Source organism: Simochromis diagramma, unplaced genomic scaffold (genome assembly GCF_900408965.1).
Source record: "Simochromis diagramma unplaced genomic scaffold, fSimDia1.1 OVJJ01000308.1, whole genome shotgun sequence".
NCBI classification, from domain to species: Eukaryota; Metazoa; Chordata; class Actinopteri; order Cichliformes; family Cichlidae; genus Simochromis; species Simochromis diagramma.
In genome coordinates this window covers 3,891,238-3,911,608 of record NW_024386785.1, presented here as the reverse complement: position 1 = coordinate 3,911,608, position 20,371 = coordinate 3,891,238, and the positions used below count along the sequence as shown (strand labels likewise).

The 20,371-nt window shown below is 46.5% G+C and overlaps 1 protein-coding gene across 3 annotated transcripts in view; it reads left to right on the top strand.

Annotated features, from left to right (window-relative positions):
* dnmt3bb.1 (DNA (cytosine-5-)-methyltransferase 3 beta, duplicate b.1) overlaps window positions 1-19,493 on the top strand; it is a 39,589-nt gene extending 20,096 nt beyond the window's left edge. For 2 of the 3 annotated variants that reach the window (XM_040022813.1, XM_040022811.1), the window contains exons 4-22: window positions 15-91; window positions 179-316; window positions 788-931; window positions 1,855-2,013; window positions 2,088-2,195; window positions 5,969-6,110; window positions 6,197-6,319; window positions 7,049-7,093; window positions 7,187-7,263; window positions 8,475-8,587; window positions 8,670-8,853; window positions 9,041-9,125; window positions 9,630-9,775; window positions 12,699-12,789; window positions 12,982-13,130; window positions 15,776-15,861; window positions 15,945-16,014; window positions 16,098-16,216; window positions 16,392-19,493. In XM_040022813.1, coding sequence (XP_039878747.1) covers window positions 15-91; window positions 179-316; window positions 788-931; window positions 1,855-2,013; window positions 2,088-2,195; window positions 5,969-6,110; window positions 6,197-6,319; window positions 7,049-7,093; window positions 7,187-7,263; window positions 8,475-8,587; window positions 8,670-8,853; window positions 9,041-9,125; window positions 9,630-9,775; window positions 12,699-12,789; window positions 12,982-13,130; window positions 15,776-15,861; window positions 15,945-16,014; window positions 16,098-16,216; window positions 16,392-16,533 — 2,198 coding nt within the window. In that variant the 3' untranslated portion in view covers window positions 16,534-19,493. The remainder of the gene's footprint in view (window positions 1-14; window positions 92-178; window positions 317-787; window positions 932-1,854; window positions 2,014-2,087; window positions 2,196-5,968; window positions 6,111-6,196; window positions 6,320-7,048; window positions 7,094-7,186; window positions 7,264-8,474; window positions 8,588-8,669; window positions 8,854-9,040; window positions 9,126-9,629; window positions 9,776-12,698; window positions 12,790-12,981; window positions 13,131-15,775; window positions 15,862-15,944; window positions 16,015-16,097; window positions 16,217-16,391) is intronic. The other variant, XM_040022812.1, reaches the window with a different exon arrangement.
* The last annotated feature ends 878 nt before the right edge of the window (window positions 19,494-20,371 follow it).

Below are 20,371 nucleotides of genomic sequence, written 5' to 3'. Positions count from 1 at the left end.
TCTTCCCGCCACAGATGGTAACCAGTGCTCGAGGGGAAGCAGGAAGAGGAGCAGGAAGAGACGCGAGGACGAGGAAAGCACCTGGGACTCGGTACGACTCTCGCGTAGGAGCTTTTCACCGCCCTGTGATTTAGGCGAGAGCAGAGGGGACACTGGTCTGGTGTTTGTCTCTTTGCAGGACAAGTCTTCAGGAGCGTCTCAGCTGGGCTTGAGACAGACGCCTCGACCCAGAACCATCTTCCAGGCCGGCCTGACGCCGCACGCACACGGCAAGCCTCGCAGACAGAGCCGCAAACAGGAGCACGGCACGTCTCCGGTAAACTCTCGGGAATGTGCAGCCATTAAAAACATAAAACATGTCGTCCACGCGGCGAGCTTAGATGCAGCTGATCTTCTTCTAGAATACAGAAAAAGATATTTGGATTTATGAAAGTCTGCAAAACGTTAACGGCTCGACTGACTCAGCGACCAGCAGGGGGCAGCAGGGAGGGGACAATGCAACAAGCTGCACAGACACACATCCATCCACCTCGGGTGGGGTAGCGGTGGTGCTGTCAGTTTGCAGCCTGCACAATCGCTTCTCCTCCTTCATCCTCACTTCTTTCATAAAAGAGTTTAACAAAGACGCTTTTTATTCATTTTACTTTGTGTTTGAATGTTTGGTCAAAGCGGGATGATGCTGCCGACTCATCACAGCTCCAGGATGATTGTTGCTGTCGAGTCTGTGCTCCTCACAGGTCTTCCTCCCACTTCTTCCTCTGTCAACCTTCCCTCTCCCTGCCCTCAGTGTCCCGGGAATCCTCGGGCACCTGCGGTCGGGTCCGGCGGGGTCCCGGAGACCCCTCGACTGGAGCTCATGGAACAAGACTCCAAAGACTCAGCCCAGAGCACCAGCACCTCGTCCAGCTCCGAAACCAAGCAGGAGTACAGCGTAAGTCCATATGAGTGCAAATCTCCCCGTTTGTGATGACGTGATCAGTGCGGTTCTCATCCTGTCTTCAACAAGATTTAGCTCCTCCCCTTTTAAGGCCACTTTCAAACACAGGGCGACCTGTGCTGGCTTCCTCTTGGATATTTTCTCATTGATAATTAATGCAACAGCTGTGGGCTGTGAACTGCTGCGTTAAGCCACGTCTCTTCTGATTGGCCACACCTCGTAGACAGACAGGTTGAACAGGAGGTGGGCGGGACTTCAGACGGCTCATAATGTTCAGTTTTTTTCTGCTGTTGGTACTGTACGATGTCACAGAGAGGCAGTACGGCTGCTGTTTAGACTTTTACAGAAGGGCAGCCAATCAGGAGAAAGCGAACCGGTGGAGTCCAGGAATAATAAACGAAGCTGGAAATGACCCGAGGAGTCCACGTGGAAACTCGTGATGGAAGCTCTGAGCTCAGAGGAGCCACTCCGTCAGAGGGGCGTAGCATCCACGCAGCCCGCTGGGCTGAAGGGTCACATGGCCCGGGCTCCACCAGCTGCTCGTTAAAGAGCCGCTGCCCCGGGAAACGGCTGTGATGTCATCAGTGATGAAGTCTCTGCAGAGGAAGCAGCGTGTCTTCAGCCGACGTGGACGAACACACATTTTGTTTTAGTCTTTTTTATTATATTTGCACCACAACAGAACAGAGTCAAACTACAAACCAGCTAAGTGGGAGGTCCGCAGGTTTAAGGAATGCTCGCAGACGTGACCGGCGTCTGATAACGCTTTGACGTTCACGTCCACGATGAGGAGACTTTGCTGTACGAAACGTCTCGCACTGATTTCACCCGACTTTAATCTTTGATTCGTCTTTAATTAACAGAAAGTGACGATGCTCGTGAATGAACTCAGCACTTCCTCCCGTGTCTCTGTTTAGGACAACAAGGGCTTCGGGATTGGCGAGCTGGTCTGGGGGAAGATCAAAGGCTTCTCGTGGTGGCCGGGGATCGTGGTGACGTGGCGAGCCACCGGCAAGCGGCAGGCCAGCCACGGCATGAGGTGGCTGCAGTGGTTTGGGGACGGGAAGTTCTCTGAGGTGAGGAGGCGCAGAAACGCTGTGGCGTCGGGATGGCGGGACGTGTGTGTTTGATGCCGTGTTCTCTGCTCCAGGTTTCTGCAGACAAGCTGGACTCCCTCACCGCCTTCCCCAAGTTCTTCAGCCAGGCTTCCTACACCAAGCTGGCCTCGTACCGCAGGGCGGTGTTCCAGGCGCTGGAGGTCAGTGTCAGGGTTGGCTATCTGCAACTGCTCCCTGTATGTCACATGATGCACCTGTTACCTGCGGTTCTCTGCGTCATATGAGCCTCGTGTGACAGCAGACCTCCTCTGAGACTGTTTCCTTTCTTACAGCGGTTACCCAAAGCTAGTCGATTCTGATTGGTTCTTTGTTTTGGTGTGCAGCTTTATTGACATCTCATCTAGTTTTAAATGACCGTGCGCAGCATTTCTGTCATCAAACAAGCAAAACAGAGTTTGTGACTCATCTTAAATAAATGTAGCCTGGAGGTGTGTAACCATGTGGTCAACCTTTAAATGCGCCCTGCCTGCGTCCTGATTGGATGTTTCTTTTTTATTAACTTGGGGTTCCTGTCTCCCCCGACCCCACGCCCTCGGGGTCGTTCACTTAATATTATGTAACATAAACAATAAACATGCAAAATTTTACAGCTGTAGGTCCCAGTGTCAGAAACCAGAACCAGCGACATGCAGACAAAACACACACAGGGTCACATGTGTGTGTGACTGTGTTTACTAGGAGTGCAACAATACTCGTATCGATATTGAACCGTTCGATACAGTGCTTTCGGTTCGGTACGCATATGTATCGAACAATACAACATTTTTAATTTGTTTTATCAACTTTCCTTCTGACGATGCTGTCTGTGTTGAGCGCTCAGTGGATCTGCGTTCGACTACTCCGCCTAGGCTGCACTGTCGAGCGCAGATCCACTGAGTGCAGCGCAAGCTAGCGAGACAGAAGCTAAGCTCGTTGCAACATGGCAAATTGAACCTCCCCCACCCTCATTCAGATCTGGCGTTTGGAACTATTTTGGTCTTCATGTGACGTATGACCCTGAAGGTAAGCGCGTCATGGACTAAAGTAAAACAGTGTGTCGGATGTGCCACGCAATGCTCAATTACATGGGTGGGAACTAGTTTGTTAGCGCAGTTAGCTCATTAACGTGTTGACGCCGTCCAGCCCCATGCACGGGGCGATCCGCGGTAGCTCGTTAACGGAGATTTGCCGTGTTGTGGCGTTAACGTCATTTCAGATTAACGCTGACAGCACTAGTGGGAACACAACGATGTTCCCACAATATTTATAATTTTAATAAATGACAAATTAAAAAGGCGTGAACATTTTTTTGTATCGAAAAAATATCGAACCGTGACACCAAAGTATCGAACCGAACCGTGAATTTTGTGTATCGTTGCAGTCTTAGTGTTTACATATCTTTGTGGGGACCAACAGCCCGTCCCACCAGTGTGAAGACTCAGACTCATGATGTGGTTTCAGTGTCAGGGCTACAGTTAGGTCAGGGTTAGGCATTCATTCATGATGGTTAGGGTAAGCAGCTAGGGAAAGCATTATGTCAGGGAGATATCCTCACTAAGATACCGAGTGTGTGTCTGTGTGTGTGTGTGTGTCTGTGTGAGTGTGTGTGTGTCATGTTTCAGGTCTAAAGTCTGCTGTAAAAACATGTAGCGTGGTTCCCTGCCAAGAACAAACTGGTTCACTGGAAGTGTATTTATGCATGTTTACACCTGTCTGTGTGTGTGTGTGTGTGTGTGTGTGTGTGTGTGTCTGTGTGTGTCTGTGTGTGTGTCTGTGTGTGTCTGTGTGTGTGTCTGTGTGTGTGTCTGTGTCTGTGTGTGTCTGTGTGTGTGTGTGTGTGTGTGTCTGTGTGTGTGTCTGTGTGTGTGTGTGTGTGTGTGTGTGTGTCTGTGTGTGTGTGTGTGTGTGTGTCTGTGTGTGTCTGTGTGTGTGTCTGTGTGTGTCTGTGTGTGTGTGTCTGTGTGTGTGTGTGTGTGTGTGTCTGTGTGTGTGTGTGTCTGTGTGTGTGTGTCTGTGTGTGTGTGTGTGTGTCTGTGTGTGTGTGTGTGTGTCTGTGTGTGTGTGTGTGTGTGTGTGTGTGTCTGTGTGTGTGTGTGTGTGTCTGTGTGTGTGTCTGTCTGTGTGAGTGTGTGTGTCTGCGTGTGTCTGCGTGTGTGTCTGTGTGTGTGTCTGTGTGTGTGTGTGTGTGTGTGTGTGTGTGTGTGTGTGTGTGTGTGTGTGTGTGTGTGTGTGTGTGTGTGTGTGTGTGTGTGAGTGTGTGTGTGTCTGTGTGAGTGTGTGTGTGTGTGTCTGTGTGTGTCTGTGTGTGTCTGTGTGTGTGTGTGTGTGTGTGTGTGTGTGTGTGTGTGTCTGTGTGTGTGTGTGTGTCCTCGCTATCACCTGTCTCTCCTGACCTCTTATCCCGGCGCTCTCATGGAGTAAACGGGAGACGTTTCCTTTCCTGCAGAAACCAGAAACATGGAGGCAGGACGGGACGCTCGGCACAGAGGATCTGATTTCAGATAATAACTGCATCAGGGCTGCACAGATAAATGTGTTAATGCGAGAGGATTTGAGTGTGTGAGAGGAACAGAAATGTATTTTATGAGTCTGCAGCCACTCGACTTTATCACAAACACTGGAACACAGTCAGCTTTAGTCTTTAACGCACAAACAATCGTTAGAAGAAACAGAGCTTCGGTTTACTTTAACTCGACATCTTTCATAATCACCTGTGTTTGTGTAACGGAGCGTGTGCGAGAGAGAGAGACGGCCTCCGGGCGTCTTCGTGCCGCCGTCTTTCGTCTCCCGTCCGCCCCTTCGCTGCTCGCCTCTCGTCTTCTTGCTAAAAGCGTTCGGGGCTTTCTCACCAGGAGAGTCTTCACACGGTTATCTTACAAACTAGTTTTATAATTGAAGCTCGCCTGTCGAACTGTTCAGGCAGAAACAGCCTGCTGTTGACATCCTGCACTGTGACACGTGACGCTCGGATGACACAGAGACAGCGATCCGCCTGCATCTTATCTCCTGTCCAGTCATTGGTGCGTGTTAAACATGGACCGTCACAGAGACCCGTTATCACTCCTCAAACATGAGCGAGCTGTAAATCTCATGAGCTTCTATTCATAACGACACAGGGCGTGTAATCAGAGTAAACAGGTCCATCGGTCTGTAACGGTCTGTGAGCTGAGGAACGCCGCCACGTTCTGATGGAGGGTTGCAGCTGCTCAGCAGTCCTGTCGGTGCTTTCATGATGCTCCAGATGTTCTCAAAGGTCTGGACACGGCGTCCATGTTTGGATGGGTCTGACCTCAGATCAGTCTTAAAGGAGACGGGGGCGTTTCTCCATCGGGGTCACGCGTGGCTTCTCCTCCACGTGATGGAGCCTACACGGGCGGATGCCACGCCCAGTCGTTCGCAGACGGCGTTTCTGGAAGCGTTCCTGAGCCCGCGCACTGATTTATCACAGAGCGGCGTTTGAAGGTTATCGTCCTCGTCCCCGCGCTGATGATGTCACGGTGTGTAGATGACGTCATGTTCACAGTGAGGATTCAGTTTCTGCAGCTTGGTGAAGCTCTGCCCGATCATGTGACCCAGCGCTGACGGGTCACCTGACCAGCTGATAAATCTTCCTCCAGCTGTTTCTCTTCTCGGTTTTCAGCGTTTTGTTGAGCCGTCCCAACTTTTACAGACGTGCTGCTGCCAAACTGAGCTCCTCCTGCAGGCGCAGACGGCAGTAATTTACAGGAACCCAGAGCGCCCTCCTGATTTAGTCTGTTTTGCATTTTACTGGTCAAGCGTCGCCTGCCTGGCTTGTCGTGCCTTAAATGCCCGTGTGGAGCATCTGAATCCTTTTTCCCATCTGTGTGTAAAATGCTTTCTGTCACCGTGGTTTCACCTGAATCTGCACGTGCTCAGTCCGTCCCAGGTAGGATAACGTCTGTCTCCCCCTCAGATGGCGAGCATCCGAGCAGAGAAAACGTTTCCTCCCTGCAAGTCGAATAGCCCAGAGGACCAGGTCAAACCCATGCTGGACTGGGCCAATGGGGGCTTCCTGCCCAAAGGAGAGGAAGGACTGAAACCCACACACAGTGCCAGTGAGCAAGGCAGCAGAGCCACACTGTCATTCACTGTTGATCCCAAACAGGCTGCAGGATGTAAGTGTGTTTGTATGTGTCCGCAGACAGTAACCCTCTGGAGCACCACGTCCTCGACGTGTCCCTGTGCGAGTACTTCCCCAGCGCAAAGCGGCCCAAACTCAGCCTGTGTAAGAGCAAGGCCGCCCCTGAGGAGCTGTGCAACAGAGGTAAAAGGTCAAAGGTTAAACTCAGTGAACCCTCACAAAGTGGAGGATGTTATTTAGAAATGTATGTCAGCAAATCTGGTGTAAGTTATGTATTTAACATTTGTATGTTTCAAGGATGTGCTCGGAGACACACTGAACCCGTTTTATCCCAGTTTTTATACTACAGCATCCTTATGATGTCACAGAGAGGGAAACCCCGCCCACCTGTTCCTCAAAACTGCAGCCTTTCAAAAGCAGGAGGAGCTAAAACAACTCGTTTTAGACAGGGGCTGAACTGAGGGGCTGCCTCGAGGCCCAGTATTAAATAAAGAAGGATTATTATGATCTGAATCATGCAAAGCTACTCTGGTAGAGTTCAAGGTTAAACATAAAGAGCTGGAAATGAGCAACTCTCCCAACATCTCGGCTCATTTATGTGTAAATTTGTAATGAGAACAAAAATATCCAGTTCAGAGAATCATATTCAAACAATAAAGTGTGTGATTAGGACTAAACTACACTTAAAGCATAATGTTGGAAAAATAAAGCTGTTATGTTTTTGAGAATGAAACAATTTATTAGAGATGATATTCTCAGCTGTTCTTTCTAACACACCTACATACAGATCTCATATCTATCAGTTTGTGCTTTCAGTTGAATTATTTTTGTTCTTTATGTTGGTTGAGTCGTATAAAGTTCGCAGTTTATGTCACTTTTCCCATTTTTCCATCTCCTGTGTTTTCCTGCCAGAACAAATGGTGAATGAAGTTGTGAAGAATAAAAGAAGTATCGAAGGTAAACATTCCCACCTGTGTGTTTGTGACTCGTTATCCTTGGCAGGTAAATCCCACTTTGATCTTTGTGTTTTTCTGTGTGTGTCTTTGGCAGAGTTTTGTCTCTCTTGTGGGAAGACGAGTGCAACCTTCCACCCGCTGTTTGAAGGAGGCTTGTGCCCAACATGCAAGGTAGAGCGGCAGACACACGTCACATGATCCAGTGGCTACAGCGTGCGAGGACTCGTCAACGATACATATGACCCAGACGCTCGTAAAATTAAACTGCCGTATTAGTGTCTTCATATAAATTATGAATCTGTTTGGACTAATGAAAACCCCCTGCACACACACACACCTCACACTCACACACACACACACTCACACACACACACACTCACACTCACACACACACACTCACACACACACACACACACACCCTGTAATATAGCCATTGGGCTACACGTTGGCTTTAAGCCAGTATTTGACAGGAGTCGTAAAGCTGGTTGTGTCAGAGGAAATAACGCTCCATAGTAAACAGAGTCGGAGTGAGAGTGGGGCGCTTTTGATGATGATGATGAAGGTGTTCTCAGCTAAACAGATTAAAGCGCTGAGTGACGGCGGCGTGCTGTAATTACCATACGAACATCTGAAAGTAGAATAGATACGAAACTGAGACGCTCTGGGTTCAGTGTGAGCAGCAGAAACAACACTTGCCCCGCTCACACACTCATCCATGGTTTCTAGCTAACGCTCACAGGCTAGTGCCTTGCCCAAGGATATTTGGCATGCAGACTGGAGCAGACGGGGAATTGAACCAGCAACCTTCTGATTAGAAAATCAAACTGCTGATAGTGATAATAACGACAGAGGCCATGCACACCGTGTTTATTATGTGATTCTTACAAACATGCAAACTGGTAACTCCCATTAACGAAACAGTCTGGGAGCCAAAATGATTTCTACTTCCTGTGTGGGCAGCGTGGGATTTTCCCAGGAGAAAAAAACAACGTGGCGCCGCGCAGTCGAATAAATGGTTACCCTGAAAAACGGCAGCACGACACTCAGCTGCAGCTGTCGGGGCTTTGACCACAGAGCGTGTGGAGACTTCCTCCTGCTCTGTCATCATTCCAGATATCGTTTATTAATCAGCTCCGAACGCTGAAGCTGACGCCCTCGGGGTGACGCAGCACAACTCTTTGATTTCCTTATTTAAAAAGAAGAAAGAGCTTTTTGTCCCCTCCAGGAGAGGTTAAAGGTCAGAGAGCTTCATATTTGTTCTGTTCCTCTTTCATTACCTAACACAAAGTGTGCTGTTTGCTCAGGTCTGCCACGAACGAGCTTTTAATCTGAAGGGGCTTCCTGCTTGAATAAGTCATGAATCGTTTCCTGTGTGTATTCAGGACGTGTACCTGGAGATGTCCTACATGTACGACGACGACGGTTACCAGTCTTACTGCACCGTTTGCTGCGGCGGTCGAGAGGTTCTGCTCTGCGGCAACGTGAACTGCTGCAGGTCCGACGGACAGGAACAGGAAACACCATCTCCACTCTTTGCCCCTCCCTCGGCTCACCTCCTCTCCGCCTGCTCCCTCCAGGTGTTTCTGCGTGGACTGTCTGGACATCCTGGTGGACCCGGGTGCGTCCGACCAGGCGCGCTATCTAGACCCGTGGCGATGCTACATGTGCCAGCCGCTGATGCGGTACGGCGTCCTCAAACGACGGCACGACTGGAGCCTCAAGCTGCAGGAGTTCTTCGCCAACGATAACGGACAGGAGTTTGTGAGTTTCTTCTCAGATGTTTCGTGTCTTTATCTGATCTTGTAAAGCACACCTGATGAAATCACACGGGTAGCTCTGTGCCCCTCGTGTGCACGGGCGGGAGCAGCAGGACGAACGCTGCGTTTGGTTTCTGACCCGTCGGCTGAGCATCAGGTCTCATTTCTGTTCTTTTCTGTTTGCCTTTCAGGAGAAACCAAAGATTTACCCAGCAGTCCCTGCAGAGCAGAGACGACCAATCAGAGTGCTGTCCCTGTTTGACGGCATTGCCACAGGTGAGGATGAAGGCGAGCTCAGGCTTAGGTTCAATAATAAACCATCGTTTTCCCCTCTGCAGATATTTAGGGTGTGTTTTGTTGAAATGAATAGTCAGCTGCCTCTGCAGAGAGTCTCCCGTCCTGCAAACTGACTCCAAATCATCCAAGTTGTTCTGCAGCTGGTGGTCCTGCTTCTGGTCACCGTACCGCCTCACGGACAGATTCTCCACCTGCTGCATGTTCTGGTGAACCAGGACTGCCGTCACCAGCTGCAGTCCAACGTGGAGGTGGAGAACAGCGGTGGTCGGCACACCAGCAACAGATCCTAACGGACGCCGACTGCTGAGAGCAGTCAGTTTAGTGGTCGGGCTACATTCCCACCCGTGGTCAGGTGTGGTCACAGGTGAAGTTATGTGTTTCCTCTGAAGGATGGCCGGGCTCAGAGAGACAGGCGAGGAGCTCAGAGCCACTACTGTGTGTCTGTGTGTGTTCCTATGTAAAGATGAGTGTGTTTGTTTCCAGGCTACCTGGTTCTGAGAGATCTGGGTTTTAAGGTGGGTCAGTATGTGGCATCGGAGGTGTGCGAGGACTCCATCTCAGTGGGCGTCGTCAGGCATGAAGGAAAGATCAAGTACGTCCACGATGTGAGGAACATCACCAAGAAAAATGTAAGCAGGACAACGTCCGTGTGAATTTCTGCTTTGTTGTATTTTCAGCCTGATGTTTGAGCTCAAACTGACTGAAATAAACCAGTGAAACAGAATCAGTCTGCTGCCCCCTGCTGGGCTGTGAAGCTGGTGCCAGTCAGCTACAAGAGGTTATTTACACAAATAAATAAAAACTTTATTTTCATCAGTTTACATCAAGTATTTAAAAAAATCCAATATTGTGAAAAACATCTTAGATGGTCTGATCTAGAATCTTAAATCTGATCATCTGAGCATTAACATAAAGCTTTAGCTCTCTGTGGATTTACCTCAACAATTATAGTCAAATATGGCTGAAGTGAACAGTTCCCACTCAGGAAACTTTCAGTAAGTAACCCAGAGTTTAATGTAATACCTTTATCACAAACACAGAGTCCAAACAGGAAGCTCACTCCTCATACGGACACTCGGGCTGTGTCCCAGCTCAGGGTCTGCAGCCTTGGAGGACGCGGCCTTCGCGGTCTACGTGGGCCGCGTCCTCCGAAGACCGAGAAGATTGGAAGTGCGAGGCAGTGAAATGGGTCGGTCTAGTCTTTGTCGTGCTGTTGTTGCCTAGCAACCATGGATCTAACCGCGAGAAACGTTTCATACAGCTTTGTGTGACAGAAATGAAGGAGAAAATGTTTTGTTGGTCATTTTTGTCATGACATCACTTTGATCAGTTGAGTATCTGAGGCTGAGACCACGGGACTGTAAACATGATTGTTGGGCTTCATGTCTCTGCTGAACAGTCATTTAAGATTAGTTAGTAAATAACAATCAGCTGATGTTGTTCATGAGACTAAAGTCATCTCACTGTGGTAATGTAAATAGAATATGGACAATATTACAGTTATTATTATATGTATCATGATTAGTTATTACAGCAGTGAACATGAACTCTGGGTCAAACACTGAGCTTCAGCAAAGATTCAAGTTGCAGTTATTTATGTTTCCTGTCACCTTAAATCTTCACTCACAGACAAGCATCTGTGACAGTGTTTATACAGATGTATTATATATGAGACAAATATTGTTCGTTTAATATGTTGGCATCACTAAATTTGGCTCATTGCTTACATATATGTGTAAAAGCAAATGTAGGAGCTGTGATAACTGTGTCTGATAGAATGAAGAGTCGACTGATATATGAAATATTCCTTTATTGGGTGAGAAAATCAGACCATGTCATAACTGCTGTAAGTCACACAGAATAGATATCAGAGCCTTAAACAGGCTGACGTCTGCTAAATGGGTCAAACTGGGCAGAAAGTCTACAAACACATAACATCCTTATAGAATATGATGTAACACTATAGATCAACTTAGCTCAGAATATATAAAGCATATAAACAGTTACAGCAATATGATGCAACAAACACAGCAGCTACTGATCCAAAATACTCAAAGCTTCATAGAACTGAAACCAACATTTATTTTAGCTCCATTCTGCTGCTGATACAGACTTTAGGTTTCTGAACATTAAACTTGTTGCTGCCTTTCATAGTGTGTAGCTTGAAGGCCCTGAGTACTTTCTCCCACACTGCAAACACTGGGATGATCACATTATTTGAACATTACCTAATAAGACTGATTCAGCACAGACAGTTATGTTAAACTTTCCTAGCAGTCCTTCACAAACAGGGAACAGTCTGTCTATTCTCTCCATCTGTCAGCTGCTGCTGGCTCTTCCTCCTCCTCTTCCTCACACACTGCTGAGTTTGTCCTGGTGGATCATCAGGGCTGCAAAGCCTCACAGATGATGTGCAGCAGTGGGTCCCTCAGTCTGTCCTCACTCTGGACACTTGCAGTCGTCACACATGGAAATCAAATGTGTGATAAGCTGCAGGATTCAAACACAAGTGTAACTTATAAACACATGTTCATACTTTTATTCCACAATCAGAGAGAAAGAAACAGAGAGAGAGTGCAGGACAGACAGACAGGTGACAGTCTCAGGTGTACACACTGCTACAACACCAGAGAGGATTTAGTGTTTGTGTTATTACGAGTGTAAACAAGAAGAGTTCCAGATGGTACAGTGGACACATGTGTGACTGCTGTGATTAAAGCATCTTTCTTTCAGCTTAACGAGTGAACCGTCAGCTCGTTCAAACACACGTTAAAGTCCGTTTGGCTCGACACCACCGAGCAGAGGCAGCAATATAACATAGCTCACATTAACAGTGCAGTGAATCCTGCTTGTGCCGTGATGTTCAGGACTGCAAACCGAGCAGCATCACTGACTTTCAGCTTGTTGTGTTTGTGGATATATGACTGACTTTAATTATCCATAAAATCATCACATTCTCTGTAAGATTAAGGTCGACTATATATATATTTAGAAGTAGAATCAGAAGAGAAGGTCAGACTGAAGACAAAGCACAAGCAACACAGGACTACCAAAATAAAACAGGAAGTACATAAGAGGCACGCCGCGTCACGTTCCCTTCTTCACATTTATTCCTCGTTGTGTTCAGAGGACGGTTTAAACAGCGTTCGTGTTGAGGATAAAGTTTCTACATCTTTTATTATTGACAAACTTCCGAGGTTCAAGCCTCAGAACAGGAATGGTTGATGACTTCCTTCTTTAATAATGAACGTTTATTAGCTGAATATTGGGCGGCACTGGACTGTTGGCATCAGCTGGAGCTTTGCAAAGTCTTTTCTTTCTAATAATCATTGTAAACATCACATATGAACACAGGGAGACACAACCCTTCGAATCAGACAAACGTACCCTCTGCTGCTTCACGTTTACCTAAACGTTATTTAATCAGCTGTTTTACTCTTTTTATTCAGATTAGTTTTAAACTTCAACTCTTTTATTGGCCGAAACATTAAACTCATCCTGTCGTATTGAAAACAGGAATCGTGTTCTGTCTGATTTTGTCATCTCGCTCAGATTCAGGAGTGGGGTCCGTTTGACCTGGTGATCGGAGGAAGTCCCTGCAACGACCTCTCCATCGTCAATCCTGCCAGGAAGGGCCTGTACGGTGAGTCCCTGAGTGCATTCTGGGTATATTTAACGTGTGTTTTGGTGATTTTCTACTCTTTTAAAGGCACTAAAGCCACACAGCGTGATAGTTTAACTCTTTAAAGGTTGTTTCTGATGCAGCGATAATCTGCCTGCGTATTCCTAGTTCGATTTTAGCGTTCTTGACTGTTGATGGTTTTTGTCTCTCCAGAAGGCACGGGCAGGTTGTTCTTCGAGTTTTATCGACTTCTGAGCGAAGCCAAGCCCAAGGACGGCGAGAACCGCCCATTTTTCTGGATGTTTGAGAACGTGGTCGCCATGGCCATTAACGACAAGAGGGATATCTCGCGGTTCCTGGAGGTCAGTCACATGGGTGGAGAGCAGGCCTGTGCAGTAAATGGAGTTAAAGTTCAGGAAATCTGCTTAAAGTTGCTTCCTCAACATTTCCAACAAGTGTGTTGTGACAAATATGTGTGATTGCTGCAGGTTTCTGGGGGCAGTGTTGTTAAAATGTATTCCACTACGGATTACAGATTACATGCCCCAAAATGTAGTTTGGTCATATTCTGTTAAGTTACCCACTGTGAGTAATGTATTCTGAATACTTTGGATTACTTAATATATTAAGATTTAAAAATGTAGTTGGTATTGCTTTAAGAACTGCACATGATTGTTTGCAGCTAGCAGGTTGTCAATGCTAACAGTCTATGAACCAACCTCAGCTAACGCCTGCTAACAGTGTTAGCTTGGTAGTGAGTAGCCGTCAGTAATAGTAATAAATCACACAGCAATAGTGCATCAAAGATACTGAAGTGGCACATAACCCAGGTAGCTATACAACAGGCTAGCTGCAGTAGGCTAACGTTAGCTTTTATAAAGAACTTACTTCCAGATGTTTCTTAGGTTGACGCTTCTTCTTCTGACGCTGAGAGCAGCTTGGTTGCTGACAAACACAGTTTGCATTGCACGCTCAGATTTCATCCCTTTCTTCTTTAAATATGAAGTGGTAAGAAGTAAGAAATGGATTCCTGCCCGTGCACTGCTGGCTCTGTTGTGCTGGCTCTGGGTCCATTGTGTAACTGATGGCACCAACATTAACAGGACGCTTACATTAGAGCCTCTTATGCGTGTTTTGTTTGGGTTTCCAGCAATGATGGGAATTACCAAAAATAGAGAGGTCATAGACTAACATATGAAACAGGAAAAGATCGCCATGTAATCCATTTATTTCAACAAAGTAACTGTATTCTGATTATCACCTATTTGAACGGTAACTGTAACAGAATACAGTTACTCTTATTTTGTCCCAAAAGGTTGTTTCTGTTCATCTGGACATTTCAGTGGGAGAAACGTTTCATCATCATCAGGTGACTTCTTCAGTCTCAGCTGACTGCAGGTTTCCCCAGTCTTATAAAGCAGCGGTCCCCAACCTTTTGCGCCACGGACCGGTTTGTGCCCGACAATATCTTCACGGACCGGCCTTTAAGGTGTCGCGGATAAATACAACAAAATAAAACTAGTACCGGTACCGAAAAAAAGAAGATTTATTCATAACACACGTGAAAAGACCCAGGAAAACCGAGTTATCGATAAAAACGATAACAAAATAACGCTGAAAACCGATAAAAACCCTGAAAACCACACATTTCACACCTGAGCCTCAACTCTCGCGGCCCGGTACCAAACGACTCACGGACCGGTACCGGTCTGAGGCCCGGGGGTTGGGGACCGCTGTTATAAACAGTACATTTGCATAATGACTGAAACCAGCCCACTGAAGGAACAATGGGCTGGGAGGTCATTTACATGATCATTAATTCTCATGGTCATTGATCAAAGCCCACTGATCAATGGCCATGAGTACCACTGACAGAGAGTTGGGGAATGGCTGTATTCACAGCATTGTTAGATGTAACAGAGGTACCCTCAGGCCCCCTGCCTGCTGGCAGTTTCTCCATCCATCGGCGGGGTAATCTCATTGGTTCATTTTGTCTGTTTGTTAGTCACACATCTGTTCAGGTGGACTTTTGTACCACGTAGATTCAACATGTCTCAGATGGTCAAACAGCCACTGCCCTGAAATCTGTTGTAGTGTATTTGGTCCATATGGTGTCCTTGTTTCAGTGACGTACTCCGAGTGACCCGGGAGCCACAAAATCGTGAAATTATATGAATATAAATCCTCAGAAACTGAGCTGAATTATTTTAATTTATGACCGTAGATATTAAAAGTGGATTTACATGCCTGGTCTGTGGTGTGAGTTACAGACGTAACATTGGTGCTGCTAACACCTCCTGAGACTCAGCTGGCAGTTAGATGGTAAATGGCCTGGATTTGTGTAGCGCTTTAATCTACAATCAGTCACACACACATTCACACACTGGTGATGGCAGCTACGTTGTAGCCACAGCCACCCTGGGGCGCACTGACAGAGGCGAGGCTGCCGGACACTGGCGCCACCGGGCCCTCTGACCACCACCAGTAGGCAACGGGTGAAGTGTCTCGCCCAAGGACACAACGACCGAGACTGTCGGAGCCGGGGCTCGAACCGGCAACCTTCTGATTACAAGACGAACTCCCAACTCTTGGGCCACGATCGCGAGCAGGAGGAGCGGTGGAAACGTTTTGGGTGTAAATTCAGGACAAGTTTGAGAGCTCAAATACATAAGAAAACAAGTAACTTGAATATACAGATGATGATAGCGTCGGGAAGAAACATCTTTGCTCCCTGCACAAGCCTGAAAACTGAATCTGCAGGACGTCTAAACAACGTTAAGATTCAGTTAAAGATGAAAAGACGACGCCTCGGTCCTTCCTACTGTGACGAGCTTACAAACATCATTTACTCGACATATTTAAAAATGTTTTGAGATTTTAAAAAAATGTCCGTCTGCTGATCTGGATCATTTTTCACGGCTCTGAGAACATGTGATGTAAAAACCCGTCTGTGTGTTCATGAGTAATTATGGGATGTATTCAGTTATTTGTCAACCTTGCTTTGCAGTGTAACCCTGTGATGATTGATGCCATCGAGGTCTCTGCTGCTCACCGCGCTCGATACTTCTGGGGAAACCTGCCGGGGATGAACAGGTGAGCAGATGCTCTTCGTCAGAAACTCGCCCGGCATTGTGAGGGCAGACGGAGTGAACAGTGTGATCTCTCCTGTGCTTCAGGCCCCTGTGCGCCTCAGGGATGGACAAGCTACAGCTGCAGGACTGTCTGGATCACGGCCGAGTGGCAAAGGTTGGTCACGTACACCGTGAAAAGAAACATGTTCACGTGCAGGTATTTTGTGCTAGACTGACGACGCGTCTGTTGTCTCGTAGTTTGGAAAGGTGCGCACCATCACTACTCGCTCCAACTCCATCAAACAGGGGAAAGACCAGCACTTCCCCGTGCTGATGAACGGGAAGGAGGACATCCTGTGGTGCACCGAGCTGGAGAGGTGAGCGGACAACACTCGCGCTGCTGCTTTTGGCAGTTACACTGTGAAAGGGTCCAGTGCGATGCATCCCAGCTAACGTGCTGACGACACCGGCATTCGCTCGGTCTTCTTTCTCACTGTGCACAAAAACTTTAAATATACCATCTTCAGCCGGTTGGTCTTCTCCCCTCTGCAGGATTTTTGGTTTCCCCGTCCACTACACTGACGTGTCCAACATGGGTCGCGGCGCCCGGCAGAAGCTCCTGGGCCGGTCTTGGAGCGTCCCCGTCATCAGGCATCTGTTCGCTCCGCTCAAAGACTACTTTGCCTGTGAATAAGAAGAAAGCCGCCATCACCAGCAAACACACACACACCAGCTTTTTTATCAAGAACCGTCAGCAGCCAGCCGTTTCCTCCCCTCCGTCGGACATTTTGGAAGGCAAATGGCCGGTTTGACAAAACGTCAGCGCGGCGGGGAAACGGTTCGAGATGCTGCCTGGATTCTGCCTTAGATCCACATAACACACACTAACACAGATTCACAGCTTAGAGAAAGACGCCGGCTGCCCTGGAAACAGAGGGGGCGGAGTCTAGTCAGGTGAGCAAAGGTGAGATGGGTAAGGAGGCCAGTAGGGCGATTCGCCATTCATCGGGGAGTTAAAAGGGAACGATGACACCCACGCCTTTGCTTTGTCAATATTAGGACTGTAGCGTGACTTTAATAGGATTTTAGCTTCATTTAAACGCCCTTGGAAGGCATCGTTTTTAAGATAACACCTAGAAGTTTTAGAAGATGGAGAACGGCGTAGTAGCGAGCTTTCAATCTCAAACAAAAACACTTTAAAAGTGACTTGAACCAAAGGCGGAGCTGACGTCCTGTTCCTGTTTTACCCGCCAAGGTCAGTCCGCCGTAATGATGCTGTGGCTTCTGGTCCAAACTTTGCGAGTGCACTCGACAGTAAAACTGCTGCAGGATGTTTTTAAAGGACCAAACTAAGAAACCCTCATTGGGGAAGTTGATCGGTATAAGCTACTGACCTGAAGCTAACCTGGAAGCATGAGACGGGATTTAGCTTTATATTTAGATCACTTTATATTGATAGATTTAGTTGATTTTAGGAAATAAAAGTACTTTTGTTTATTCCTTTTTATATTAGCACACTAGTTTCAAGTGGCTGTATTTTACTTTTTCGTTGTTCCTCTGACTTTCAGTCTGTTCAAGGGTTTTTGCATGTTAAAGGTTTGCAAAGTTGAACCCAAAGAAAACACTGCTGCTGAACTGCCTCACACGCCAGTCCAGACTTTTCTCTGTCACCACGTAACTCGCTGGTGTGACAGCCGTTAAACCGGTGCGTAGTCAGGAACGCTCAAATAAATGACAAAAGAAGAAGTTAGTTTAGTGTTAGTTTGGTGGTAAATGGTGTTTGAATGTTTTAATACAGCCAAAAACTTCATAGAGCTAATTAAACATTCGTGTACATTTCAAAAAAGGGAACAAATAGGAAGCTATTTACACCAAAGTAAAGCTTTCTAAATTCAGAGCTAATACTCTGGAGGCATAACAGCGATGTCACCTGACTGAATCAGTATTCTCATCAGTGATATTTGAATGTAAAAATTTTTTGAAAAACAAATGCTAAACAATGGCTTGGATACAAAGTTAAAAGTCACAGAAAAGTCTGCTGGTTACATATGTAACAAGCTCCGGATGAATCCGACCAATCGGAGCAGGCCACAGAGAGTCCTCACAGCTCCTTTTTATAGAGGTGGTTAAAAAAGTATCACTTTATCACACAAACTGACCAATCAGAGCAGACTGTGCTTGTCAGGAAGGAGAGAGCCTTAAAAACAAGCGTTTAGGTCAAAGGTTGAACAGGTGTATGAAAAGATGCGTTTTATTTTGAGTTTGTAGCGAGCGTGATGTGGGCGCGCTCAGGATGTTGTCACGGCGATCTCTTCAGTATCTCTTTGGATACTTGAAACAAGCTGATGCAGAAAGACAAAAACTGAAAGGCAGGGAGGGGCTCATCTTCTGTTAATGTCTGCAGACAGCTGATGAATGCAGTTATGACGTTTGTGCTACTGTAGATGTTTTGTTACTGTAACAGGCAGATGCCATTTTATTAGAATCCAGGAAAGGCTGCGAGTCTGAGCGTTAGTGTGCGGCCTCACAGCTCTTCCTATTCCACCGAGAGGGAGAAACACTGGTGACCTCGCCTCGGCTGTGAAAGATCACAACTGCTGTTCATCGACGATGTTTCCAGAAAACGTAACGAGAAACCGTCTCGCGGTGCTGTTTCCTGGTCTGTGTGGAGAACGTGTGTTTTAGAGTCTTTAGCGCTCTCTGTTACGGCCCTTCTGATAAGGACGTTTCAGCCAAATCCGTGTTTCTGTGATGATGTGAACTCTCGTGACTACTTTATTCTAGATCGTCGATTTCCCAAAAGAAGTTCCACGCCACTGCGACGCAGGTGAAGCGTGTTTCAGCGCGGCCCCCACACAGCGCCGTCTATGGGTAGCAGTCCTGAAACACTTGTTAGTTTTTTGTTAACTGGAACACTTTGAAATGCTGTTTTAAGGCCGTCACCAAACCAAAGTGAACGGGTATTACCTCCTACACCATCACGTCTGTGAGCACATGCTGTAGCCGTCTGCTCTCTGTATAAACAGCTTCTATTTTATCACTGGAACTTTGGTTTTTTTCAGTGTTCATGTGTACTGTATCGATAGAAAGGTTTACAAGTGTTTTAACTCACATTTGACTAAGAACTGCATCTTATTTTGAAAAATGCACAAGTCTTTGTAAAGACCCTTTTTGACTTTCAGGCTCTTTTACAGATGTGGTGCTTCAAAAGTCACTTCAAGTGCCGCCAGGATCTTTTTCCTGAGTTGAACGGCCTTTCACAAACCAAAAGCTTCATGTTTACATGCTTCATTAATAACTGCTGAACTCGTTGAATGTTTTTGCTGGAAAACAAAAAAAAAGTTTTTTTAAACATTTTATATGATAGTTTATATTAACACAGTATAAAGCTCGCTTTCTAATGTTCTAGTGCAGAGTAGCTCGTATTAATAAGAAGTTATTGATGTTTTTTTTATGAAAAGTGAGGACGCCTGTGTGTGACCTATAATCCCATTGAAATTTTTTCTTTTACCTTTTTATAAATCTTCTATGAAAAAGCCAAAAAAAAACATTTTTACACTTTATTTTATTAGAGGAAAACATTGCTGTATTTTTGTGTACTTTCTATAGCAGCATATATAATTTTTACTCAATAAAATGCAGAAAAAACCTAAATATGGCCGTGCCCAGTGTTATGCTTCTTTTTGCTTCATCCACTAATGATTTGTATTGACTTCTTTGGTGCAGTGTCACAGGGACCGTTCACACTGTGCCAGCAGGGGTTAAAGTGGGATTTGGCAGCTGGGCGGAGCCTAGGATCAGGTCCAATAGTTCAGCATGAAGAAAAGATTCACTGAGAAATAAGTGACATGATGACTTGTTTCGTGAACCTGTGGGGCAGCACAGGAGTTTCCCCTTGGTCCTGGGTTCAAATCTGGGCGGAGCCTTTCTGTACGGATGCTTGTGAAGCGGTGATCAGCTGGCCTGCGCTGCTGCTCTCAATTAAAAAGCACATGAGCTGATGTTCCACAGCTGATGTACAGCAATTCAGTTTTATTTATATAGCACCAAATGATAACAAAGATCACCTTAACACATTTTGTACACTAAGGTTAAGAGCATGAGCAAAGAGCAAGCACCTGGCGACGGGAAGAAATCTCTGGAAACAGAACCAGGCTCAGGGAGAGAGAACAAACATACACTCTGGAAGTGACGACAGTGAGCCCAGAGCTCAGACTGCAGGCCGCTCTAAACACTCAGTTTATCACAGTTTTCCTACTCCTGGATCTGGATGATGTCACAGAGAGAGGGTAGAAGCCCCGCCTACCTGCTGTGCAAACCTTGATCATTCTGAGCTGTGAGTCATGCAAAGCTACAGTGAGAGAGTCCACTCAGTTTACTTGATGTCTTTGCAGGTTTTCAAATCATGTTGACAATTATCTGTGTTAACTATTTACATGAATCACAATACAATGCTTCATAAGTTTATTTATTTTCATATTTATCTTCATAAAAAATGAGACTTGGCAGCTGAAACACCTCAAAGTACATGA